This window comes from Macaca fascicularis, chromosome 6 (genome assembly GCF_037993035.2).
Source record: "Macaca fascicularis isolate 582-1 chromosome 6, T2T-MFA8v1.1".
NCBI classification, from domain to species: Eukaryota; Metazoa; Chordata; class Mammalia; order Primates; family Cercopithecidae; genus Macaca; species Macaca fascicularis.
Genome location: NC_088380.1, coordinates 649,531 through 671,181, shown reverse-complemented (window position 1 = coordinate 671,181; position 21,651 = coordinate 649,531). Strand labels below are relative to the sequence as shown.

Below are 21,651 nucleotides of genomic sequence, written 5' to 3'. Positions count from 1 at the left end.
TTGTTTCTAATTATACAGTGGAAATGACTTCAGAAAAGTTTTTAGAATTTCCTCTACAATGTACAGCCTGAAGGGGATCACAAAAATCCCAATCCTTGGTAGAAAAGTCAGGAAGTTTATTTCCCTGTGAAAGCTGCAGCACTCTTGTAAGCCGGTGGCTCCCTGAGAGTCACTGCAGCTGTGGCAGAGGTGGGCACCTCCCGGCAGGGCAACAGGAAGCATGCAGGGTGCCCCTGCACAGGATGGCCATCAGTGCCATCGCCCGGCTCGGGGCGCAGGATGGGAAGCTCACTCACTGGCAGGTTAAGAAGAACCAGGTGTCCAAACTTGCTGGAAACATCAGAATCAAAGACTTTCTGAGGCCATCAACCCCTGGCCCGGCTGGGCACCGTGGGACCTGTGCGGAGAGGAAGTGACCTGGCCCCTTCTCCAACCTCCTAGCGAGAGGGTGAGGCTGTGCGGTGTCAGCGGCAGGAAGCCGATGCACCACGTCTTCAGCTCGGGACACAGCCTCCCCACCGGCTGCCCCAGCCCTTCCCGCGCTGCCCAGACACGGGGACTGCCCCCTGCCATTGGCGCCGCTGAGCCACACTGCCCCATCCATGAAAGGCGCGCCCCACAGGGCAAACCTGGGAGCCTGCCCTCGATTCCACGCTGGCGCCCATGCCCGGGTGCGTGCAGGGTGGTGCCTGCTCCACCACACCAGACCACACCAACCGCACCACATCTTAACCCTCCTGGAAAAGCTGCCATCCTGCACGTGCGGCAAACCCGGGTCTCTCAGGTAAACTGAGTCCAACACCACCCAGCAGCCCCGAGCACCGGGAGGCCCAGGTTGGGAACGGAGATAAATATAAAATTAATAGTTTTTGACATAAAATTAGAAAACCTGGAATGTAAAACTAAAACTTGCTGTGACCTCACCACTCAGATAAGCTCTGTTAACGTTTTGTGGGATTTGATTTCCATGGAGGCTGCGGCCAGCCAGGACCCAGGAAGACCCTCAGTGTGGGGCCAGCACCAGCAGGATGCGGGGTGATGCTGAGTGTCACTGTGGCTTTCCTTTCCGCATCCCATGGGCCGCGTCCTTCCCTGGGGGTGTCTGAGGATGTGCAGAGGCCTGCAGGGGCCCAGGCACTGACAGCCTCTCGCACGCCGAGACAGATGCCCCCACCTAGAGGAGGCCCCCACCCTGACTCAAACTCAGGAGTGCAGGTGCCCGGCACAACTGCCACACGCTGCTGGTCACAGGGTTTTTAATTCTAAAAGTGCTGCAATCAAACCACGTGCAGGCACGTCACCCAACACAGAAGATGGAAGCAGCTTCTCTCCCACCCTCCCACAACGCCAAAGGCCCCACAGTCTACACCTGCGAGTTCTCTGGGGAGATCCCAGCTCCCGGGGCAGCAACAACCGGAAATCTAAGGAAATGCCACGCTTCCAAGGACAGACGGGGCACAGGCCTGGGGAGGCCTCACCCGAGATGCAGGAGCCCTGGAAGCCCCTCCCCATGAGAGGGCAGCCCCAGCAGCTGTGTCTGGGCAGGGCCTGGCATGGGCAGGGGGAGGTGCCCGGCACCCCAGGGCAGCCTCCAGGTCCCACCTAGTCAGCTGCCTCGGCCTCCTGACCATGCCCAGCCCTGCTCATTCACGAAGCCGACCCCCCATTCCCTGGAGCTGGGGTCTGTGGGGAAGCACCAGTGAGGCCCAGCATGGGGAGGAACAGTCCCAGCCCCTCCCACAGGAGCTGCGTAGCTTCAGCAAACCGAGGACCCGAGGAGCAAACTGGCCCATCCCAGCAAACTGCGGCACCCTGAGAGTGTCGAGGACAGCTAGGGCCAGACCTGGCACCAGGGAAAATCCACAGCCCAGCCAGGGACCAGGTCTCCAGGTAAGTCCGGGGGTAGCGTGGGGGAAGAAGGGCGTGCACATGGTGCAACCCAGCAGACACATTTCACCTGGCCACACGGGCCCCAGGTGGACTCAGGGGAGACACAACCCGACTCAAGTGAACGGGTGGGCGCAGGTGAGAGCCCTACCTTGGAAGAAGCTCTTCACCCGGAGGTAACTGACACTGAGACGCAGGACAGAAAGCTTGTCCAGCTTGGAGATGATGTCAGGTGGGAACGGCAGCAGGCTGGCCAGGTGGTCCAACTCGGCGTTGAGGCGGTCCCGGTGCCGCTTGGAGGGGTTGGACTTCTCTGCCCCCACGGCGGGCCTCCTGTGGGGAGATGGTCTGGGTCAGGTGGGCTTCTCCACCAGAAGCCACAGGCCCCTTGGGGCAGAAACCATCCTCTGCAGTGACCTTACTAGGAGCATCTAAGCTGCTGCCAGGACAAAAGGCGGGAAGAGGACTAAAGCTCACCCATGCCTCAGACGTAGACACTAAAAACCACGGTGCACGGCAGCCAAGCACAGCTCGGTGTCTGGAGGGGACGCGGAGAGAAGGAGCAAACCAGCCCGAGAACTGCCGCTCAGAGCACAGAGACAGGGCACGACCCCTGGCTGTGGGACGGGCACGTTTCTCCACCTCTCCACTACGGATCCCTAAGGAGGGAGGAGGACGCTTGGCCCCAGGCTGGCTCGGTGTCTAAACAAAACCTAACACATTCCAGAAAACATGAAAAGGTCCTCCTGGCATCAGCCGGGGCGTGCAGCTGCCAGGCCTGCACTTCGAGGCGCCCAAGGCCACTCCAAGCTTCGGTTTCTCTTGTACATGTTGGGGCTGAGGGGAGAATATTCAGGGACTCCCCAGGGCAAATGAGACTGGGTGCCTGCCCCTCTGGGGCCCCACAAAGGGGCAGTGAGGGCCATTACCCAATTCTCCTAATAAGCCATGGCAGCCTGCTCTACCCACAAAAAGGGACCACCCTGTGGGACTTCCACACCACGGAGCCCAGAGAGGGAGGGAGCTGACCCCACTCACCCAACCTACCTTAAAATGACAGGAGCTTGATGTGAGCCTCTCACCTCAGAGGGACCGTCCTCTATAGCTGACCCATTTAACCTCACAGTGACCGTCCTCTACGGCTGACCCATTTAACCTCAGAGTGACCGTCCCCTACGGCTGACCCATTTAACCTCAGAGTGACCGTCCCCTACGGCTGACCCATTTAACCTCACAGTGACCGTCCCCTACGGCTGATCCATTTAACCTCACAGTGACCGTCCCCTACGGCTGACCCATTTAACCTCACAGTGACCGTCCCCTACGGCTGACCCATTTAACCTCACAGTGACCGTCCCCTACGGCTGACCCATTTAACCTCACAGTGACCGTCCCCTACGGCTGACCCATTTAACCTCACAGTGACCGTCCCCTACGGCTGGCCCATTTAACCTCAGAGTGACCGTCCCCTACGGCTGACCCATTTAACCTCACAGTGACCGTCCCCTACGGCTGATCCATTTAACCTCACAGTGACCGTCCCCTACGGCTGACCCATTTAACCTCAGAGTGACCGTCCCCTACGGCTGGCCCATTTAACCTCAGAGTGACCGTCCCCTACGGCTGACCCATTTAACCTCACAGTGACCGTCCCCTACGGCTGACCCATTTAACCTCACAGTGACCGTCCCCTATGGCTGACCCATTTAACCATCACTGCACAGAAGCCACTTCAACTGACATCTCGTTCTAGACATCATGCCCACATGCAATCATCTGAAAGAAAGCATGGCACAGTGTGGAGTCTGAGACTGAGCAGGGGCCAGGTACCAGCAGGACCACAGGAATGTGGCCACCTGACTTTCCACACTAACCCTTCCTGGGACCTTGGCACATACAGGAGTGAGCCTGCTGTTTCCAGGGGTTTGGGTCTCTTTTGTCGAGGAGTTCCTTATTTTTCCAAGGCGTTTGCACTTATGAGTGAGCTGACACATGCAAGTTGTAGGTCTGAAACAATCTGGTCTGTCAGGAACTCCACGGCACAAACTCCATTTCTCACTGTCTAACGACCGAGGCCGTAAACCAGTCACAGAGCAGCCTGACAGCGCCAAACCCAGAGCTATTGTTTTCAGTTGAGATATAATCCACATAACATGAAAGTAACTGTTTAAAAGTGAACAGTTCAATGTCACTTAGGGCAGCCACTAAGCCGTGCAAACCTCACCTCTATTTAGTTCCAGCCCTGAAAGAACCCTTTACCCATCAGCAGTCTCTCTAATTCCCCTTCTGTTAGTCCTGGCAGCCCCCAGTCAGCTCTCAGCGTGGACCTTCCTACTAAAGGCATGTGGTAGAAATCGAATCAAGACATGGCCTTCTGTGGCCAGCTTCTTTCTCACAGCCTAATGTTTTCAAGGTTCATCCACATTGCTGCAGCTGTCTGTGCTTCCTTCCTCTTCAGGGCTGAGTAATATTCCCGTGTATGGATAGGCCACGTTGCTTTATCCGTCTACCCGCTAATGGACGTTTGCGTCGTCTCCTCTGTTTGGCTGCTGTGAATATCGGTGCAGTGAACACTCATCTAGAAGATTCTGTTTGAATATATATATTCAATTCTCTTGAGCATATACTGAGCAGTAGAGTTGCTGGGTCATATGTTAATTCTGTTTCATTTTCTGGGGAACCACCAAACTGCTTTCCATGGTGGCTGCACTATTTTACTTTCCACCAGCAATGTAGCGGGCCTCCAGTTTCTCCACATCCTCACCTACACTTGTTATATTCTGTTTTTTTGATTACAGCCATTCTGGTGGGTGTGGATTTGCATTTCTCTAATGACTTACGATGTTGAGCATCTTTCCAAATGCCTGTTGTCCTTTTTTTTTTTTTTTTTTTTTTTTTTGAGACAGAGTCTCGCTTAGTCGCCCAGGCTGGAGTGCAATGGCGCAATCTCGGCTCACTGCAAGCTCCGCCTCCCGGGTTCACGCCATTCTCCTGCCTCAGCCTCCCAAGTAGCTGGGACTACAGGCGCCCGCCGCCTCGCCCGGCTAATTTTTTGCATTTTTAGTAGAGACGGGGTTTCACCGTGTTAGCCAGGATGGTCTCGATCTCCTGACCTCGTGATCCGCCCGCCTCGGCCTCCCAAAGTGCTGGGATTACAGGCGTGAGCCACCGCGCCCGGCCCTGTTGTCCATTTTTATATCTTCTTTGGAGAAATGGCTATTCAAGTCTTTTGCCCAGTTTTAAATTGGGTTGTTTATCTTTTTGTTTTTGAGTTGTAAGGATTCTTTAAATACTCTGGATACCAGGCTCTTACTGAGTATATGATTTGTATTTATTGTCTCCCATTCTGTGTTTTCCCTCTCCTCTTTCTGGTTTGCTTTCTTTTTTTTTTTTTTAATGTCACACCCACCAAAAATTACTCAAGCTGCCAGCCAAGATGTAAATAGGCAGAAGAATTGGGGATGACCTGGACCTGCAATCGTGTGCAGTGGCATCCCCTGGCTGGAGGGGCCCACCTGTCAGTGAAGGACAACCAAGGCCTCCCCAGAAAACAAGGGGAGCCCTTAGTAGGCAGACAGCGGCTGGGGGAGGCCACAAAATGGGGGCACCAGAGAGATGGGGAGATGGCCAGTGGCAGTGGGGAGAGGACAGCCAGGAGGACGCAGGGCACAACAGGATACGAGAAGCCTCGAAGCGCTGAGGGCATGCAGGAGAAGCTCCAGTTCACTCCAGAGCAGAGGAGACTTGCAGGAGGATCCACCAAGGCCCGCCGGCACAGAAACAGGTGTCGGAGGAGCCCCAAGCCAGCTCAGGCGGAAAGAGAGGCCCCGAAATATGCAATGCCTGTGAACAAACCTAACAAAAGACACTCAAACCACAGCTGAGAAAAATTTAAAGATCTAAATGCGCAGAAAGATATAACATGTTCTTTGATTGGATGATTCAATATTGTTAAGATGGCAGTTCTTCCCAAACTGATCTATACGTTCAGTGTAATCACATTAAAATCCCAACAGGAGTTTCTACAGAAATTGACAAGCTGATCCTACAATTGACATGGAAATGCAAAGGACCCATAATAGCCAATTAAAGAGAAGGGCACAGCTGGGTACTACCCTACTGAGTTTAAGCCCTCTCTAAAGCCACAGTATTAAAGATGATGTGCTTATTAGAGAAAACATAGAAATAGAAATGAATAGAAAAGAATGGTGTGAGTCTAGAAATAGACTTCTTTGGGTCTTCTTTGGGTCTTCACTGGACAATTTACTTCACAAAGATACCAAGGCAATTCAATAGGGAAAGGAAAATCTCTTCAATAAATGGTGCTGGATCAACGGTATATCCAAGAAAACAAATGGACACCAGCTCTACCTTCATGTCATACCCAAAAATTAACTCAGAAAAGGAGTCTAGACTTCACAGTGGTTTAAACTACTGTAAAATTTTACAAGAAAATGTGAAAAAATCCTTCAGACTTTGGGGGTAGTCACAGGACTCTTAGAACACAAAATGACAAAAAGCTCACAAGTTGGTCTTCCTCTAAAGGTTTCCAAATGTCTTTTGAAAGTCAATATTAAGAAAATTGAAAAGATAAGCCTTAGATTGGAATATTCACAACAAGGGTTTATATCCAGAATATGTGAAGAACTCTTACAACTCAATAATAAGAAAACAAAGAAGCCAATAAGAACACGGGCAATTATTTAAGCAGACACCACCAGACAAGATACATGGATGGCGAAGAAGCACATAAAGATACCCTCAACACCATTAGTCACTAGGGAAATGCACATTAAAACCCTGATGAGATACCACCAACCCATGAGGACGGTCAAAACCAAGAAGGCTGAGCACACCACGCACTGGTGGGGGTGCAGAGAAACTGGGATTCTCACACACAGTTTCTGGGAATGGGAAATGACACCACTGCTTTGGAAACAGTTAAACATGCACCTGCTGTGTCACACAGCAACTGCACTCCTAGGTATTTATCCAAGAGAAATAAAAACATACAGACTTGTACAAAAATGTTCATGGTAGCTTTATTTGTAATAGTCCAAAACGGAGAACCTAAACTTCCATCCGCAGGTAAATAAACAGCTTTGGTCTATCCATACAACAGAACACTTCGCAGCAATAAAAAAGAACAAATGGCTGGTGCTAGAAACATGGATGAATCTCAGAACCTTTATGCCAAGTGCACGCAGACAGACAAAAAGCTGTGTGATTTCATTTGCACAAAATGCTAGGACAAGCAAACCATCTACAGCGACCGGAAACAGATCAGAGGTTGCCTGGGGAAGAGCTATGGGGAGGAATTACGAGGGGCCACAAAGAAGCTCCTGGAGAGATGGAAACCCTTCCTCTCGATTTTGGTGATGACTTCACGGATGTACACAGATGTCAAAACGGACCCAACTGCACACCTTAAACGTGCAGGTCAGCTGAAATACGTGTACTTCAATTATACCCAATAAACATCAAAACACAGAAAAAAAAAAAAAAAGGAATCCCTGTGGCTTCCACAGTGTCGTGAGCTGAAGGCACTGTCCCTGCTGAGGACTCTGGGGAATCCCAAAAGACAAGGAGCATCAAACAGGCTTCTGGTGGCACAGGGCATTCACTCCTGGGAGAGCGCTGTGAATCCAGGATCACCCACGTCACCCACAGGATACCAAGGCTGGGGGGGAGTCAAGGGCAACGCCAAGGGGAGGGCCGTCTCAGCCGGCTGCTCAGCTTCCCCACATCAGCTGCCCCCTTCACTCAGTGCCTGCGGGGGCCTCTCAGGGGCAGGTTCTAGACCAACTCCACCTCCGATGGCATGCTCCACGGCCTTCACCAGCCACCCCTTCCAAACAAAATTTGGGGCACACACAGACCTATCCCCCACCACTGCAGAGGAGCCAGTCAGACCAGAGCGCTGGACACGGCCCTCAGATGCATCAGGGGCCACAACTGGGATGGCCAGAGTGGAGGGGGCCCCCACCCCAGCAGGGGGTACAGGATGGGCGCCCAGACTCAACATCAAAACAGTGTTTTGGCCTCCAGTTTCCCAGAACAGGTCCCTAGAGGGGTTCCCAGGACCCTTGCACATGCCCAGCAGCCCCTCCATGGAGAAAGACACAGCAGCCTTCAGAGATGCCCATGCTTGGACATGCCAGCCTCCATCACCTTACCTAGTGTGTGCATGTAGTGGGTGTGTGTGTCTGAGTTGGAAAACATTTCATGACTGTTCAAGTCATTCATTGTCCCTCAAATTACAACTGGTTTTCTTTTTTCCCTCTTTTTTCCTCTTTCTTCCCCAAGTGCTGAAAAGTTTTAAACATAAATACATATATTTTAAGGAATGTATTCAAAGAACTAATGGGAATATTCTCCTATAAACTTGAAGTAGAGGAGATCTTCCTAATCGTGATATAAAATTAGCCACAAAAGTAAAGATTGAGGCCAGGCGCGGTGGCTCACACTTGTAATCCCAGCACTTTGGGAGGCCGAGGCGGGCGGATCACAAGGTCAGGAGATCGAGACCACAGTGAAACCCCGTCTCTACTAAAAATACAAAAAATTAGCCGGGCGCGGTGGCGGGCGCCTGTAGTCCCAGCTACTCAGGAGGCTGAGGCAGGAGAATGGCGTGAACCCGGGAGGCGGAGCTTGCAGTGAGCCGAGATCGCGCCACTGCACTCCAGCCTGGGCAACAGCGTGAGACTCCGTCTCAAAAAAAAAAAAAAAAAAAAAAAAAAAAAAAAAAAAAAAAAAAAAACCAAAAAAGTAAAGATTGACAAATTCAACTTCATACAAATTCATTTTTTTTCTGCATGGCAAAGAACACTATATGTAAAATCAAAACTGGGGTAAAATATTTGAAACCCATTCAAAAATTAATTTCCTTAGTTTGCAAGCTCTTACAAATCAAGAGGCACAAAACATAAACAATCTACTAGAAAAATGAGCAAAAGATGTAAACACGGTTCACAGAAAAGGAGATGCAAGTCACTCTTAAACCTCACTTACGATACAAGAATGCAAATTAAAATCACCAGTATCTGAAATACACTAAGTGCTGGGGCATGGGGAGGAGGCACTGATGAGGAACTCTAACCCTAACCTCTTATGCTGGGAGGTTTGGGAACAACTATTGAAATTACAAATGCCCGTGTTTTAGCTGAGCAATTCCACATCTAGGTTTTCATCCTCCCAGTATGTGAGTGTGGGGGATTTGATTTTACCTCCTGCAAGCTAACAACTCGTTTCTGTTTCGTGGATCCTGGAAGAAGACGTGAGACCCCAGAGGCAGAGACAAAGGGCTTACAACTCACGGCACAGCAAGCCACGTGAGTTCCACGTGTTCATCATTCACCCAGGTCCCCAAGTCCCGCGGGACTTGGAAGCATCCTGGCTGACGCTGCATGTGCAGTGGGTTCTTGTAGCAACCAAGGAAGACTGAACTTTTTACAGGGTGAGGCCGAGGTCTGCAGGTGAAGGGCGGCCATCCCTGGGGGCCAAGGAGGATGAAGCGGGGTGTACATAGGGAGCCGGAAGGGGTGAGACGCTTCCATAGCTGTGTCCCTCAGGGGTGGGCGATGGGATGTGCTCCTGAGCCTGTGCACTTGAGAGATTTGGGTAGCAGATGTATTTGTCACATTAAATAAGGAGAGGAAATAGCTTTGCCACACAGCTACAAATACAGTCCCCATGGTAGGGCAGTCTAGGGAAGAATCAGAACTAAATTTCCTACTTTGTGTTTTTATTCCACTGCAAAGGCCTGAGAAAGGAGTTTTTAGGCCTTTGCATTTTATGTATTGGTGTTTTGAATGGCTAGTGTGCTCACCTATTTCAAAACTCAGAGGAAAGTGTCTTCAGGCTGGCTCCCTGCCTAGAGACAGCTGATTTTAAGTTTTCTGTGACTCCGTCGGGAGACATTTCATGAATAAACTAGCAAATGTGTATGCATAGTATTTATGTTTCTTCCCTTTATATATGAATTGCAGCATCTGTATCTACTGCCGTCCACCCTAGAGCTTGTTTGCAATCAGTGCAGGGCTGTGCTGTGTTTCTTCTGCAGCCCTTGGTCCCGGCCTCAGCTGAGTGCCTGGCCCCATGCGTGGTTTTGCGCATGTGCTCACTGCTGGGCCAGCGTTAGCCTGGGCACTGAGCCTACTGCATGCTGGTGTTCGATGCACAGAGTGCGAGGCCTTGGCCGCAAACTGCAGCCTTAAGGGACAAGGTAAGGTCTCCCTGTGGGACAAGGGCTCTCTTTATTGTTTACCGTAACAAGACACCTAAACAAGATGTAAACAGTAAATAAGATCCTTTCTTCCCAAGGGAGGCCTTACCTCCCCGTTTCCCAGCCCCAGCTCCTCCTTGGGCCCTGCAGTGCTTGGAGGCACCATGGCCACACACTAAGGCCCAGCATTTGACACATCCAGGCACCCAGGGGCCTAACCTCAGCATCACAGCAGGTATCAGGGTGGTGAGGGCGGTGTTGCTGTGAATCTGCACAGAATCCTACAGCCCCTGCAGCCAGGGATATCATCCGACACACACACCCCCCACACACACCCCCCCACACACATCCCCACACACACATCCCCACACACATCCCCACACACACACCCCCACACACATCCCCACACACACACCCCCCCCACACACATCCCCACACACATCCCCACACACAGCCAGGGACATCATCCGGCACACACACCCCCCACACACACCCCCCCGCACACACATCCCCACACACAGCCAGGGACATCATCCGGCACACACACCCCCCACACACACACCCCCGCACACACACCCCCCACACACACACACCCCCCCACACACATCCCCACACACACACCCCCCCCACACACATCCCCACACACACACCCCCCCCACACACACCCCCACACACAGCCAGGGACATCATCCGGCACACACACAGCACCCCCTCCCCCCCCCGCACACACACAGCCTCTTACCTCCCACACACACACACAGCCCCCCTACACACAGCCTCACACACAGCCTCACACACATACACCCCACACACAGCCCCCCACAGCCTCACACACCACACAGCCTCACACACAGCTTCACACACATACACCCCACACAGCCCCCCACAGCCTCACACACCCCACACACACAGCTTCCCACAGCCCTCCACACGCACCTGCACACCCGCACACAGTCTCACACATACCCCACACACCCCCCCACACACAGCTCCCTATAGCCCCCCATACACTCGCACACACACCCCCCCCACACACAGCCCCCCCACACAGCCCCCCACAGGCTCACACACACCCCGCACACACACAGCCTCACATAGCCACAACACACCCACAGCCTCACACAGCCTCATAGCCACAACACACGCACACACCCAGCTGTGCCACACCCTCCGTCCCAGCGGGTGGCGGTCTCGCCTGCGGAGCCTGGGAAGCTGCCATGGGCCCGCCGCCTCCGCCTCCGCCTCCGCCTCCGCCTCCGCCGCCCGGAGCTCCGCCCGCGTCCTTGGCCTCAGCCCCTCACGGTGCCCGCCGCCTCGCTCCACCGCTCAGGGCCCCGAGGGCGCAGGGACCAGCCTCGCTGGGGGGCTCCGGGCACCGGGAGGCTGCGGGGTGAGGACGCCGGCGCCGCCCGCGCCATCCTCCCCCGCGCCAGAGCGCAGCCCCGGCCCGCCAGGCTCCCGAAGCCTTCCTGGTTCTCCCTGTTCCTAAAACTCCGTTTTCAATGCAAACCCCAATCCTTCCATGCGTAAAATAACCCACACAAGCAGAAGGCGGGATACTTACTGTTTCTGCAGGGGCCTCCTCCGCTTCCGGCCCGCGTACGTGCACTCCCCCGGCGGGATCATCGTCCTCGGCCTGGAAAACACCGGGCACCCGGTCACCGGAAAGCGCCACATGCGCCCTGGTCCCGCCGCGACGCCCCGGGCCCCTCAGCGCGGTCCGGGAGCCCCACACCCGCGACCCCGCGAGGCCCCCACCCCCTCCTCCTCGTGGGACCCCCTGGCCCGGGACTTCTGCTCTCCAGCACCCCGCACTGAGAACGCACCGGGGCTGGGTCACGCCTGGGCCTCCCTTCGGTGGCAGGCGGGTCCCGGCCTCCCCCAGAGAAGCGGCCTGCTCTGGAGCCTGGCTCAGGGCGCCATGGCGGGAGACGTCCTGAGGAGGAAGCCATCGAGGAAGCCACGCACGGGCGGGGCGCGGCCAAGGCCTGGGCAGCCTGCGGCCTCCAAACACTCATCACGCAGGTCCCGTGTTCCCGTTACCCCCGAGAAGATATTTGGGGTCCCGTGTTCCCATCACCCCCAAGAAGGTACGTGGGTCCTGTGTTCCCGTCACCCCAAGAAGGTATGTGGGGTCCCGCATTCCTGTCACCCCCAAGAGGGTATGTGGGGTTCTATGTTCACGTCACCCCAAGAAGGTACGTGGGTCCTGTGTTCCCATCACCCCGAGAAGGTATGTGGGGTCCCGCATTCCTGTCACCCCCAAGAGAGTACACGGGTCCCGTGTTCTCATCACCCCGAGAAGGTACGTGGGGTCCCACATTCCTGTCACCCCTGAGAGGGTATGTGGGGTTCTATGTTCACATGATCCCGAGAAGGTATGTGGGGTCCAATGTTCCTGTCACCCTGAGAAGGTATGTGGGGTCCCATGTTTCTGTCACCCCCAAGAGGGTACTCAGGTCCCATGTTCCTGTCACCCTGAGAAGGTATGTGGGGTCCCATGTTCCTGTCACCCAGAGAGGACACACGGGGCCACATGATCCCATCATCCCCGAGAGCACATGCAGGGCAGCAGTATAATCTCCTCTCTGTGGTGTGATCTCCCTGTGGTGTTTGTAGCAGGTCTTGCTCTTCTCATCTCTGCCCTTGATAGCCTTGTGCTTTAGGACAACAGGCTTCCTCTTTTCTATGTAAAATTCTACTCCACTCTATAGTCCTGGGATTCCACTTAGGTCACTAGCTCACAGCACCCTGAGTCCAGTTGACTACACCCACCAGCTGCCACCAACAGTGCTGGACACAGGCATGTGCCTCCCAGCGGGGCCCCTGAGGAGCAGTCCAGTATCTGTGCCCAGGCTGGTCAGCTCGCCTGTCACCTGTCTTAGAGAGGGAATCACCCTTCTTTTCTGGGAATCTTGATTTTCTTTGCATTGGGTGCAGCTGAGCCCTCACAAATGTCCTGCAGACCTGTGTGCAGTAACCATCCCATGCCAGGCTCTGGGCCAAAAGCATTGGGGAGGAAGTTAAGGAGCCCTCACCTGACCTGAAGTGAGTGCAGCCTGGAAGAGGAGGCAGACTCACACAATATCCACCTGGTGGGAAAGTGCCATAAAAATGTCAAAAATGTGTCATGGATCCACTTTGACTATAAAGACTTAGGTAGATAAAGTAAATGGATAGAAAAAGATACACCATGCAAACATTAATCAAATGAAGCAGCTGCATGAGTCCCAGACAAAGGAGACTTCAGAACAAGGAATATCACCAGAAACAAAAAGGTGTGTTTTATAATAGTAAAGGCATCGATTTTCCAAGGAGATCTGACAATCATAAAGGTAAATGTACCTAGCAACGGAGCTTCAAAACACATGAAGCAAAAACTAATAAAACCAAAAAGGACAATTCATGGCAGACATTAACATTTCTATCTCAGTAATCAATAGAACAAGTAAATAAAATCAGTAAGGAAATCCAACAACAACAGACTTGAATTGATGGAAATTTATAAAACACTCCATTCAACAACAGAAGAGTATCTGGTTTTTGCACATGTAACATTCACCAAGTAGACCATATTTCTGGGACTTAAAGCTATCCTTAACATTTTTTTTTTTTTTTAAAAACAGAAATCGTACGAAGTATGTTATTTGACATAATGGAATTAAACTATAAAGATATCCAGAAATTTTCCAAATATTTGGAAAGCAACCCACTTTTAAATAAGCATGGATCAAAGAGGCAGTCACAAAGAAGTTTAAAAATATTTTGAACTAAACAAAAATGAAAATACAAATATATCAGACTTTGTGGGATGCAGCTAACCAGTACTTTGATGGAAACTGATAGCATTAAGTGCTTATATTTGAGAAAATAAAAGGTCTAAAATAAGTAATCTAAGCTTCTAACAAGTAACTAGAAGAGAAGATAAACCCAAATTGAGCAGAAGGATGGAAATAATAAAAATAAGTCTATAAGACATAAAACACACAAAAAAAAGAAGAATTGGCAGGGCTTGGTGGCTCATGCCTATAATCCCAGCTACTCTGGAGGCTGAGGCAGGAGAATTGCTTGAGCCTGGGAGATGGAGGTTGCGGTGAGCCAAGATCACACCACTGCACTCCAGCCTGGGAGACAGAGTGAGACTGTCAAAAAAAAAAAAAAAAAAAAAGAAACAGAAAGAAAGAAAGAAAGAAAAAGAAAAATAAATTAAACCAAAAGTTGGTTCTTTGAAAAAATCAACAAAATTGATAAACTTCTTGCCATACTGATCAAGAAACAGAGAAGACAAATTGCCAATATCAGGAATGAAAGAGAGGACATCACTACAGATCCCACAGACATTAAAAGAAAAATTACAGAGCTGAGGCCAGGCGCAGTGGCTTACGCCTGTAATCCCAGCACTTTGGGAGGCTGAGGCAGGTGGATCACCTGAGGTCAGGAGTTTGAGACCATCCTGACCAATATGGTGAAACCCTGTCTCTACTAAAATTACAAGAATTAGCTGGGCATGGTGGCATGCACCTGTAGTCCCATCTACTTGGAAGGCTGAGGCAGGAGAATCGCTTGAACTTGGAAGGCGGAGGTTGCAGTGAGCCGAGATAGCACCACTGCACTACAGCCTGGGCAACATAGCAAGACTTGGCCAAAAAAAAAAAAAAAAGAAAAGAAAAATAAAAATTATAGAGCTGGGTGCAGTGACTCAAGCCTGTAATCCTAGCACTTTGGAAGGCCGAGGCAGGAGGATCACCTGAGGTCAGGAGTTAGAGACCAGCCTGGCCAACATGGTGAAACCCCATCTCTACTAAAAATACAAAAAATTAGCCAGGCATGGTGGTGCATGCCTGTAATCTCAGCTACTTGGGAGGCTGAGGTAGGAGAATTGCTTGAACCTGGGAGGCAGAGGTTGCAGTGAGCCAAGATCACACCATTGCACTCCAACCTGGGCAACAAGAGCAAAACTCGATTTAGAAAAAAAAAAAAAAAATATATATATATATATATATATATATATACACACACACACACTTATATATATACACACACGTATATATATACACACATATATATGCATATATACCTATATACACACACACACACACACACACACATATATATATAGAGAGAGAGAGAATACCGCTGTGAACTGAATGTGTCCACCCACAATTCCTATGTTAAGCCCTAACTCTCCATGTGACTGTATTGGAGATAGAGCCCGTACCCTCATAGGTGATTAAGATAATAAGGTTGGAGCCCTAATCTTATAGAACTGGTGCTCTATAAAAAGAGAAGAAACATCAGCGCTCTCTCTCTCCACCATGTGAGGATGCAGCAAGAAGGCAGCCATCTGTAAGGCAGGAAGAGAGGCCTCACCAGAAACCAAATCAGCCAGTACCTTGATCTTGGACTTCCCAGCCTCCAGAATGGTGTGAAATAAATTTCTGTTGTTTAAGCTATCCAGTCTATGGTAGTTTGTTATGGCAGCCCAAGCAGAATAAGACAAATACTATCTGAAAAATTAAATGATTTAGATGAAATAGAGGAATTCGGCTGGGCACGGTGGCTCAAGCCTGTAATCCCAGCACTTTGGGAGGCCGAGACGGGCGGATCACGAGGTCAGGAGATCAAGACCATCCTGGCTAACACAGTGAAACCCTGTCTCTACTAAAAAATACAAAAAACTAGCCGGGTGAGGTGGCGGGCGACTGTAGTCCCAGCTACTCGGGAGGCTGAGGCAGGAGAATGGCGTGAACCCGGGAGGCGGAGCTTGCAGTGAGCTGAGATCCGGCCACAGCACTCCAGCCTGGGTGACAGAGCGAGACTCCGTCTCAAAAAAAAAAAAAAAAAAAAAGAGGAATTCCTAGAAAGGCACAATCTATCAAAACTCAAGAAAAAACAGATAATCTGGATAGCTCTATATCTATTCCAACAACATCAAAAAACCCAGGCTTAAATGGTTTCACTGGTATATCTACCAATGTAAAGAAATAATACCAATTATCTGCAATCCTTGGCAAAAAATATCAAAAATTTTTTTAATTGTCAACTTGTTTATGAATTCAGCATTACTCTGATGCCAAACCAAAGGCATTGCATGAAAAGAAAACTAAAGACCAGCATCCTACATGAACATAGACACAAAAATCCTCAATTAAATATAGGTATTGGCAAATAGAATCCACCAATATATAAAAAGGATGATACATCACAACTAAGTGGGATTTATCCAAGGAATTCAGGGCAGCTTCAACATCCAAACACCAATCACTGTAATCCACTATAATAATAAACTAAAAAGAAAATGCACATGATCATCTCTATCTTTCAGAAAAACATCTGACAAAATCCAAATCCATTCATAATAATTTTTCCAAAAAACCTCTCATCAAACTAGGAACAGAAGGAAACTTAATTAATGTGATAAAGAACATCTACAAAAGCTTATAGCTAACATCACAGCTAATGGTGAAAGACTAAATGCTTCCCCCCAAGACCATGAACAACGCAAAGCTGTGCTGTATCCCCATTCCCACTAAAATTATTTGTGTACTAGCCAGGGCAATAAGTCAGGAAAATAAGTAAAAGTCTCAAAACTGGGAAATAAATAAAAGTCATAAAACTGGGAAATAAAAATAAAATAAAATTATCTGTTCGCAGACATGATTTTACCTGTAGAAAATTCCAAAAAGGCTGAGTGAAGTGGCTCACACCTATAATCCCAGCACTTTGGGAGGCCAAGGCGGGAGAATCACTTGAGCCCAGGAGTTTGAGACCAGCCTGGGCAATGTAGGAAGACCCTATCTCTACAAAAAATACTTTTCAAAAAAATTAGCCAGGTGTGGTGGCACACACCTGTAGTCCCAGCTACTCAGGAGTCTGAAGCAGGAGGATCACTTGAGCCCAGGACATCAAGGCTGCGGTGACAGTGAGCTGTGATTGTACCACTGCACTCCAGCCTGAGTGACAGAACAAGACCCTGTCTCTTAAAAAGAGAGAGAGCAAATTCCAAAAATTTTACTAAAACCAATCACCTATTACTGAGACCAGCAAGGTCACACAGTAAAAGGATAATAACACAAAAATCAATTGTATTTCTAGATACTAGCAACGAACAACTAGAATTCAGATATTTAAAAACTAATATCATTTACAATAGTACCCCAATAAAAATAAAATAGGTATTTCAAGAGACCTAATATATGTGTAACTGGACCCCTAATGAATAGGAGGGGAAAGGAGGTAAGAGAAAAATGTAAGAAACCGCAGAAATTTTTTCCAAATGTAATGAGAATTGTAAACCTACAGACCCAAGAAGCTTAGTGAACTCCAAGCACAAGAAACAGGAAAATTACACCAACGTATATCATAATCAAATTGCTCATTACCAGTAACAAGTAGAATAATATTTATTTTTGTATTTTTTATAGAGATGGGTTTTCATCATGTTATCCAATCTGGCCTCAAACTCCTGGGTTCAAGCAATCCGCCACCTTGGCCTCCCAGAGTGCTGGGGTTACAAGCATGAGCCACGCACCTGGCCTAGAATAATATTAAAAGCCAGAGAAAACAGGCATTGGGTACAAAGGATAAAAAATAAGATGACAGCAGATTCCTCATCAGAAACAAGAAGGTAGTGGAGCAACATCTTTAAAGCTGAAAGAAAAAACCCTGAAACCTAGAATTCTACATCTTATGAAAACATCATTCATAAGTGAAGGTGAAATAAAGAGCTTTCAGATGCACAAAAGCTGAAAGAAATCATCACTAGCTGACCCACACAGTAAGAAATATTACAGGCCAAAGGAAAATGATACCAGACTGTAAAATGTGTCTACAACGTGGCACAAAAAGCGCAGGAACTGACTACTAGAGGGTTGAATATATATAATTTGTTCTTATTGCTTAGATATCTTTGAAAGATAAGTGACTATTTCAGCAATAATAACAGCATGTTGTGGGGTTCACAACAAACGTGGACATAAAGTATATGGCAGCTACACAGACCCAGGAGGGGAGACATGCGTTCACAAAGTGGGGCGACAGTACTCAGAAGCTGTGCCAGCTGCCCGTTTGTTGCCTCTAGCCTCCAGACCCCCCGTCCTGCCTGGTCTGCATTAATAAGCCGCAGTCTTTCAGCACTTTTTCCTATAGAGGGCATGATGTTGCACTGGCCTGAATACGGCCCTGGAGCAGCCCTGCAGGAAGAAGGAGACTCTCTTGGTTCCAGTGCTTCCCACTTTTTTGTGTTCCTGCTCACCACTGCCATAGACAGGGAAACTCAGCAAACTTCCCTGCCCTCCAGGGGACGGAGCTACACCTCCTCCAATGAGGATCGAGCCCCAGCCTTGGGAAGGGAGCTCCCTTCCAAGTGCGCTCCTTAGGGGCCTCCGGGGCCCCAGAGCACCATCCAGAGTTCTCCTCTCCCCCCCATAGCTGCGCCACTGTTGCTATCAATACTTCTTAATATTAAAGTTTCTCAATTCAAATAAAAAATTAAATTAAAAATATAAAACACCAACACGATCAGACCTCATCTCTACAAAAAATAATTTTTAAAAATTAGCCAAGCATGGTGGCACATGTATGTAGTCTCAGTTACTTAGGAGACTGAGGCAGGAGGATTGCTTCAGCCTGGGAGGTCGAGGTTGTGGTGAGCCAAGATCACACCACTGCACTCCAGCCTGGGTGACAGAACAAGACCCTATATGTATGTGTGTGTATATATATATACACATAAAGAGAGAGAGAGCTGATTTTTTTAAATCCACATTTTAGAGATACACATTAAAACACATATGAAATAAATGGCATGTTAGGGATTTGCTTCTCTATAAAGTGGGGAGGACAGTGGAGTCTAAATGGTCTAGGGCTGGCAGACTGGACTTTAAATGAAACTGAATCAGCCAATATTGATAGTTGATTACCTATGCCAGCTGATGAAAAAATTGAGCTCTTTATATAATTCTCTCTCCACTTTTGTAAAATATTTGAAAAGTGCCATAATAAAATGTTTGGCTTTAAAAAAAACATTAAAAAGAAAGAAACTGTGGCATAAGAATAGAGATACTAACTGATTATGACCAATGACCAATTGATTTTCCACAAGGCACCAAGGCTGTTCAACAGGGAAAGAACAATCTCTTCAACAAATGGTGCTGAGATAACTGGCCAGCCTGAGCAACACAGCAAGCAAGGCCTTGTCTCTAAGGTTGGGGGGGTGGGGGTGGGAAAAGCCACACACCAAATAGTGAAGTTGGATCCCTACCTCACACAATACGAAAAAATTAACCTAAAATTGACTAAAGACTTAAATGTAAGAGCTAAAAATATAACACTCTCGAAGAAAACATAAGAATTCATCTTTAATGGCCTTGATTGGATAATGACCTTAAATGTGGCAGTGAATTCTTAGATTTGTCACAAAAAGCACGGGTAATAAGAGAAAAAAAATGGATAAATTGGACTTCATCAAAACTAAAAATTTTTGTGTCACAAGACATTACCAAGAAAGTGAAGAAGCAACCCACAGAATGGCAGAAAACATTTACAAATCATGTATCTGATAAGAGTCTAGTATCCAGAATAGACAAATAACTCTTACAATTCAACAACAAAAAGACAACCCAATTTTAAAATGGGCAAAGGCTTTTTTTAAAAGATGGTTGACTAGAAGCATTTCAAGCACATCTCATCCACTTAGAAGAACCAAAATAATGTGTAGATGATCACACTTTGAATCTATTTTCCAAGAGACAACATGGGAGTTCAGCAGGAAAGTGACAGGAAAAAGCAAAACTTAGGAAGAAGGAAAGCAGGCAGCCTATGTGGCCAAGAGCGGCTGGGAACTGGGAGTGACTCCCCAGTATGAGAGGGTAAGGGCGGGTCTTCCCGCAGTCCACTTTCCCACTAGAGATTCATGCAGTCCCTGACACAGGAGAGCAACTCCACCCTCCCAATCTCTGCATCGGATTTAGGGAGACCAAGAAGGAAGTGCTCCGGGAGGGAACATGCCCTGGGTCTCACACCCTTTCTGAAATTTAAGCAGCTAGAGCAAGACACCGTTCTCCATCCTAGTTCTTAGCAGACGGTGCATGTTCCTGTTACAAGCAGTGCCAATCCGAGGCATTAGGGAAACTTGGACTTGGACTGCTGCTTGTGGAACTGAGGTGTGAGAGTGGACCAGGACTAAGAGGCAAATGTGGCATGGGCTGCAGCTCCCAGCACTGGAAGCAGGAACCACCCCCAGGACTTGAGCAAGATGAGAATTGCCATGGGGGCTTGGTCTTGAGCTGTGCAGGGTCTACAGCCTGGAGCTGAGTTGTGGGCCAGGCACAAAATGCCAAGGCTGATGGAACAGCTTTTGTCTCCAACAGCCAGGATGGGGGAGCAAGCCACATGGGGATTGGGGCATGAAAGGGTTGCAGGTCTTCCATCCATGGCCAAGGCTCTGGCTGCTGGGACTGGCCCCACCCTCCCTGTGGCAGCTGCCCCTCATCCAGGCATTCTGCCGTGGGCCCTGAAAATCACCCAGTGGCACCTGTCACAGTTGGTACATGCACTCAGGGGGCTAGAACAAGCTTGCCTGGTCCAGCTCTGCCCGGCATCCCCCTTCCCCAGCCTGCCCACAAGACAGAGTGTGGGATCCAGGGACCAGGAGGATCCACAACCCAGTCCACCATCTGGAACACTGAGCCTTTCTCCCAGGGGACACCCTGTCACTACCACCTCAGCTGGCATCTACCTACAAGTGCCAGCTGCTGGCCTGGAGGCTGGCCAGCACAGCCCATTGCAACCACTGCCAACACATGCACACAGCTTGGGACCCAAAAGTGCATCTCACCACCACTGCTACCACCATTGCCCACACCACTCTGGCTGCCCAGAAACTAGGAAGTCTGCTCACTTGCACGGTACACTGCTACTATAACCAGCTTCTGAGAAAGCCACCCAGAGGCCCAAGAATCAACCTGCCTGTTACTGCCAACACAGGTGCCAGTGTGTGCCACCATGGGGCACAAGGATACACATGGTTAGCTCACAACTGCTACCACTAAAGCCTGAAGATGGGCCCACCCAGCATCCCAGTCCCCAGCACAACTTCACCACAGCTGCCACCAATAACTACACCCTAACCAAGGAAGCCACAGATACCACTAACACTGCTAATAGCCAAATAAATCATACAGAGGCTTCACTGCTGCATGCCTCAGAAGTAAATCCAAAGGGCCCTACCCAAACAACATCCCAGTCACATCTCCAGTAAAAGGTGCCCTCCAGCAACAAAAGTAAACCCCAAAATAAGAAAAAGCAACTATTATACCAGATGTGCAGAAAGCAACATAAAGACACAAGAAACATGAAAAAGCAGGGTAATATGACAATCCCAGAGAAACACAGTTCTCCAGCAGTAGATAAATCTCAACCAAAAGAAACCTCAAAATCCCAGATAAAGAATTCAAAATATTGATTTTAAAGAAGTTCAATGAGATGTGTGAGAAGTCTGAAAATTAATACAAAGAACTCAGAAGATTAATTCAGAATAT

General features: G+C 49.2%; 1 protein-coding gene across 3 annotated transcripts in view; it reads right to left on the bottom strand.

Annotated features, from left to right (window-relative positions):
* AHRR (aryl hydrocarbon receptor repressor) overlaps positions 1-21,651 on the bottom strand; it is a 113,550-nt gene that overhangs the window by 79,099 nt on the left and 12,800 nt on the right. For 2 of the 3 annotated variants that reach the window (XM_015451168.4, XM_073993025.1), the window contains exons 2-3: positions 11,676-11,747; positions 2,039-2,220 (exon numbers count right to left, since the gene is read on the bottom strand). In XM_015451168.4, the coding sequence (XP_015306654.3) occupies positions 2,039-2,220; positions 11,676-11,737 (244 nt within the window). In that variant the 5' untranslated portion in view covers positions 11,738-11,747. Of the gene's footprint in view, positions 1-2,038; positions 2,221-11,675; positions 11,791-21,651 lie in introns of those variants that run through there. The other variant, XM_065546034.2, reaches the window with a different exon arrangement.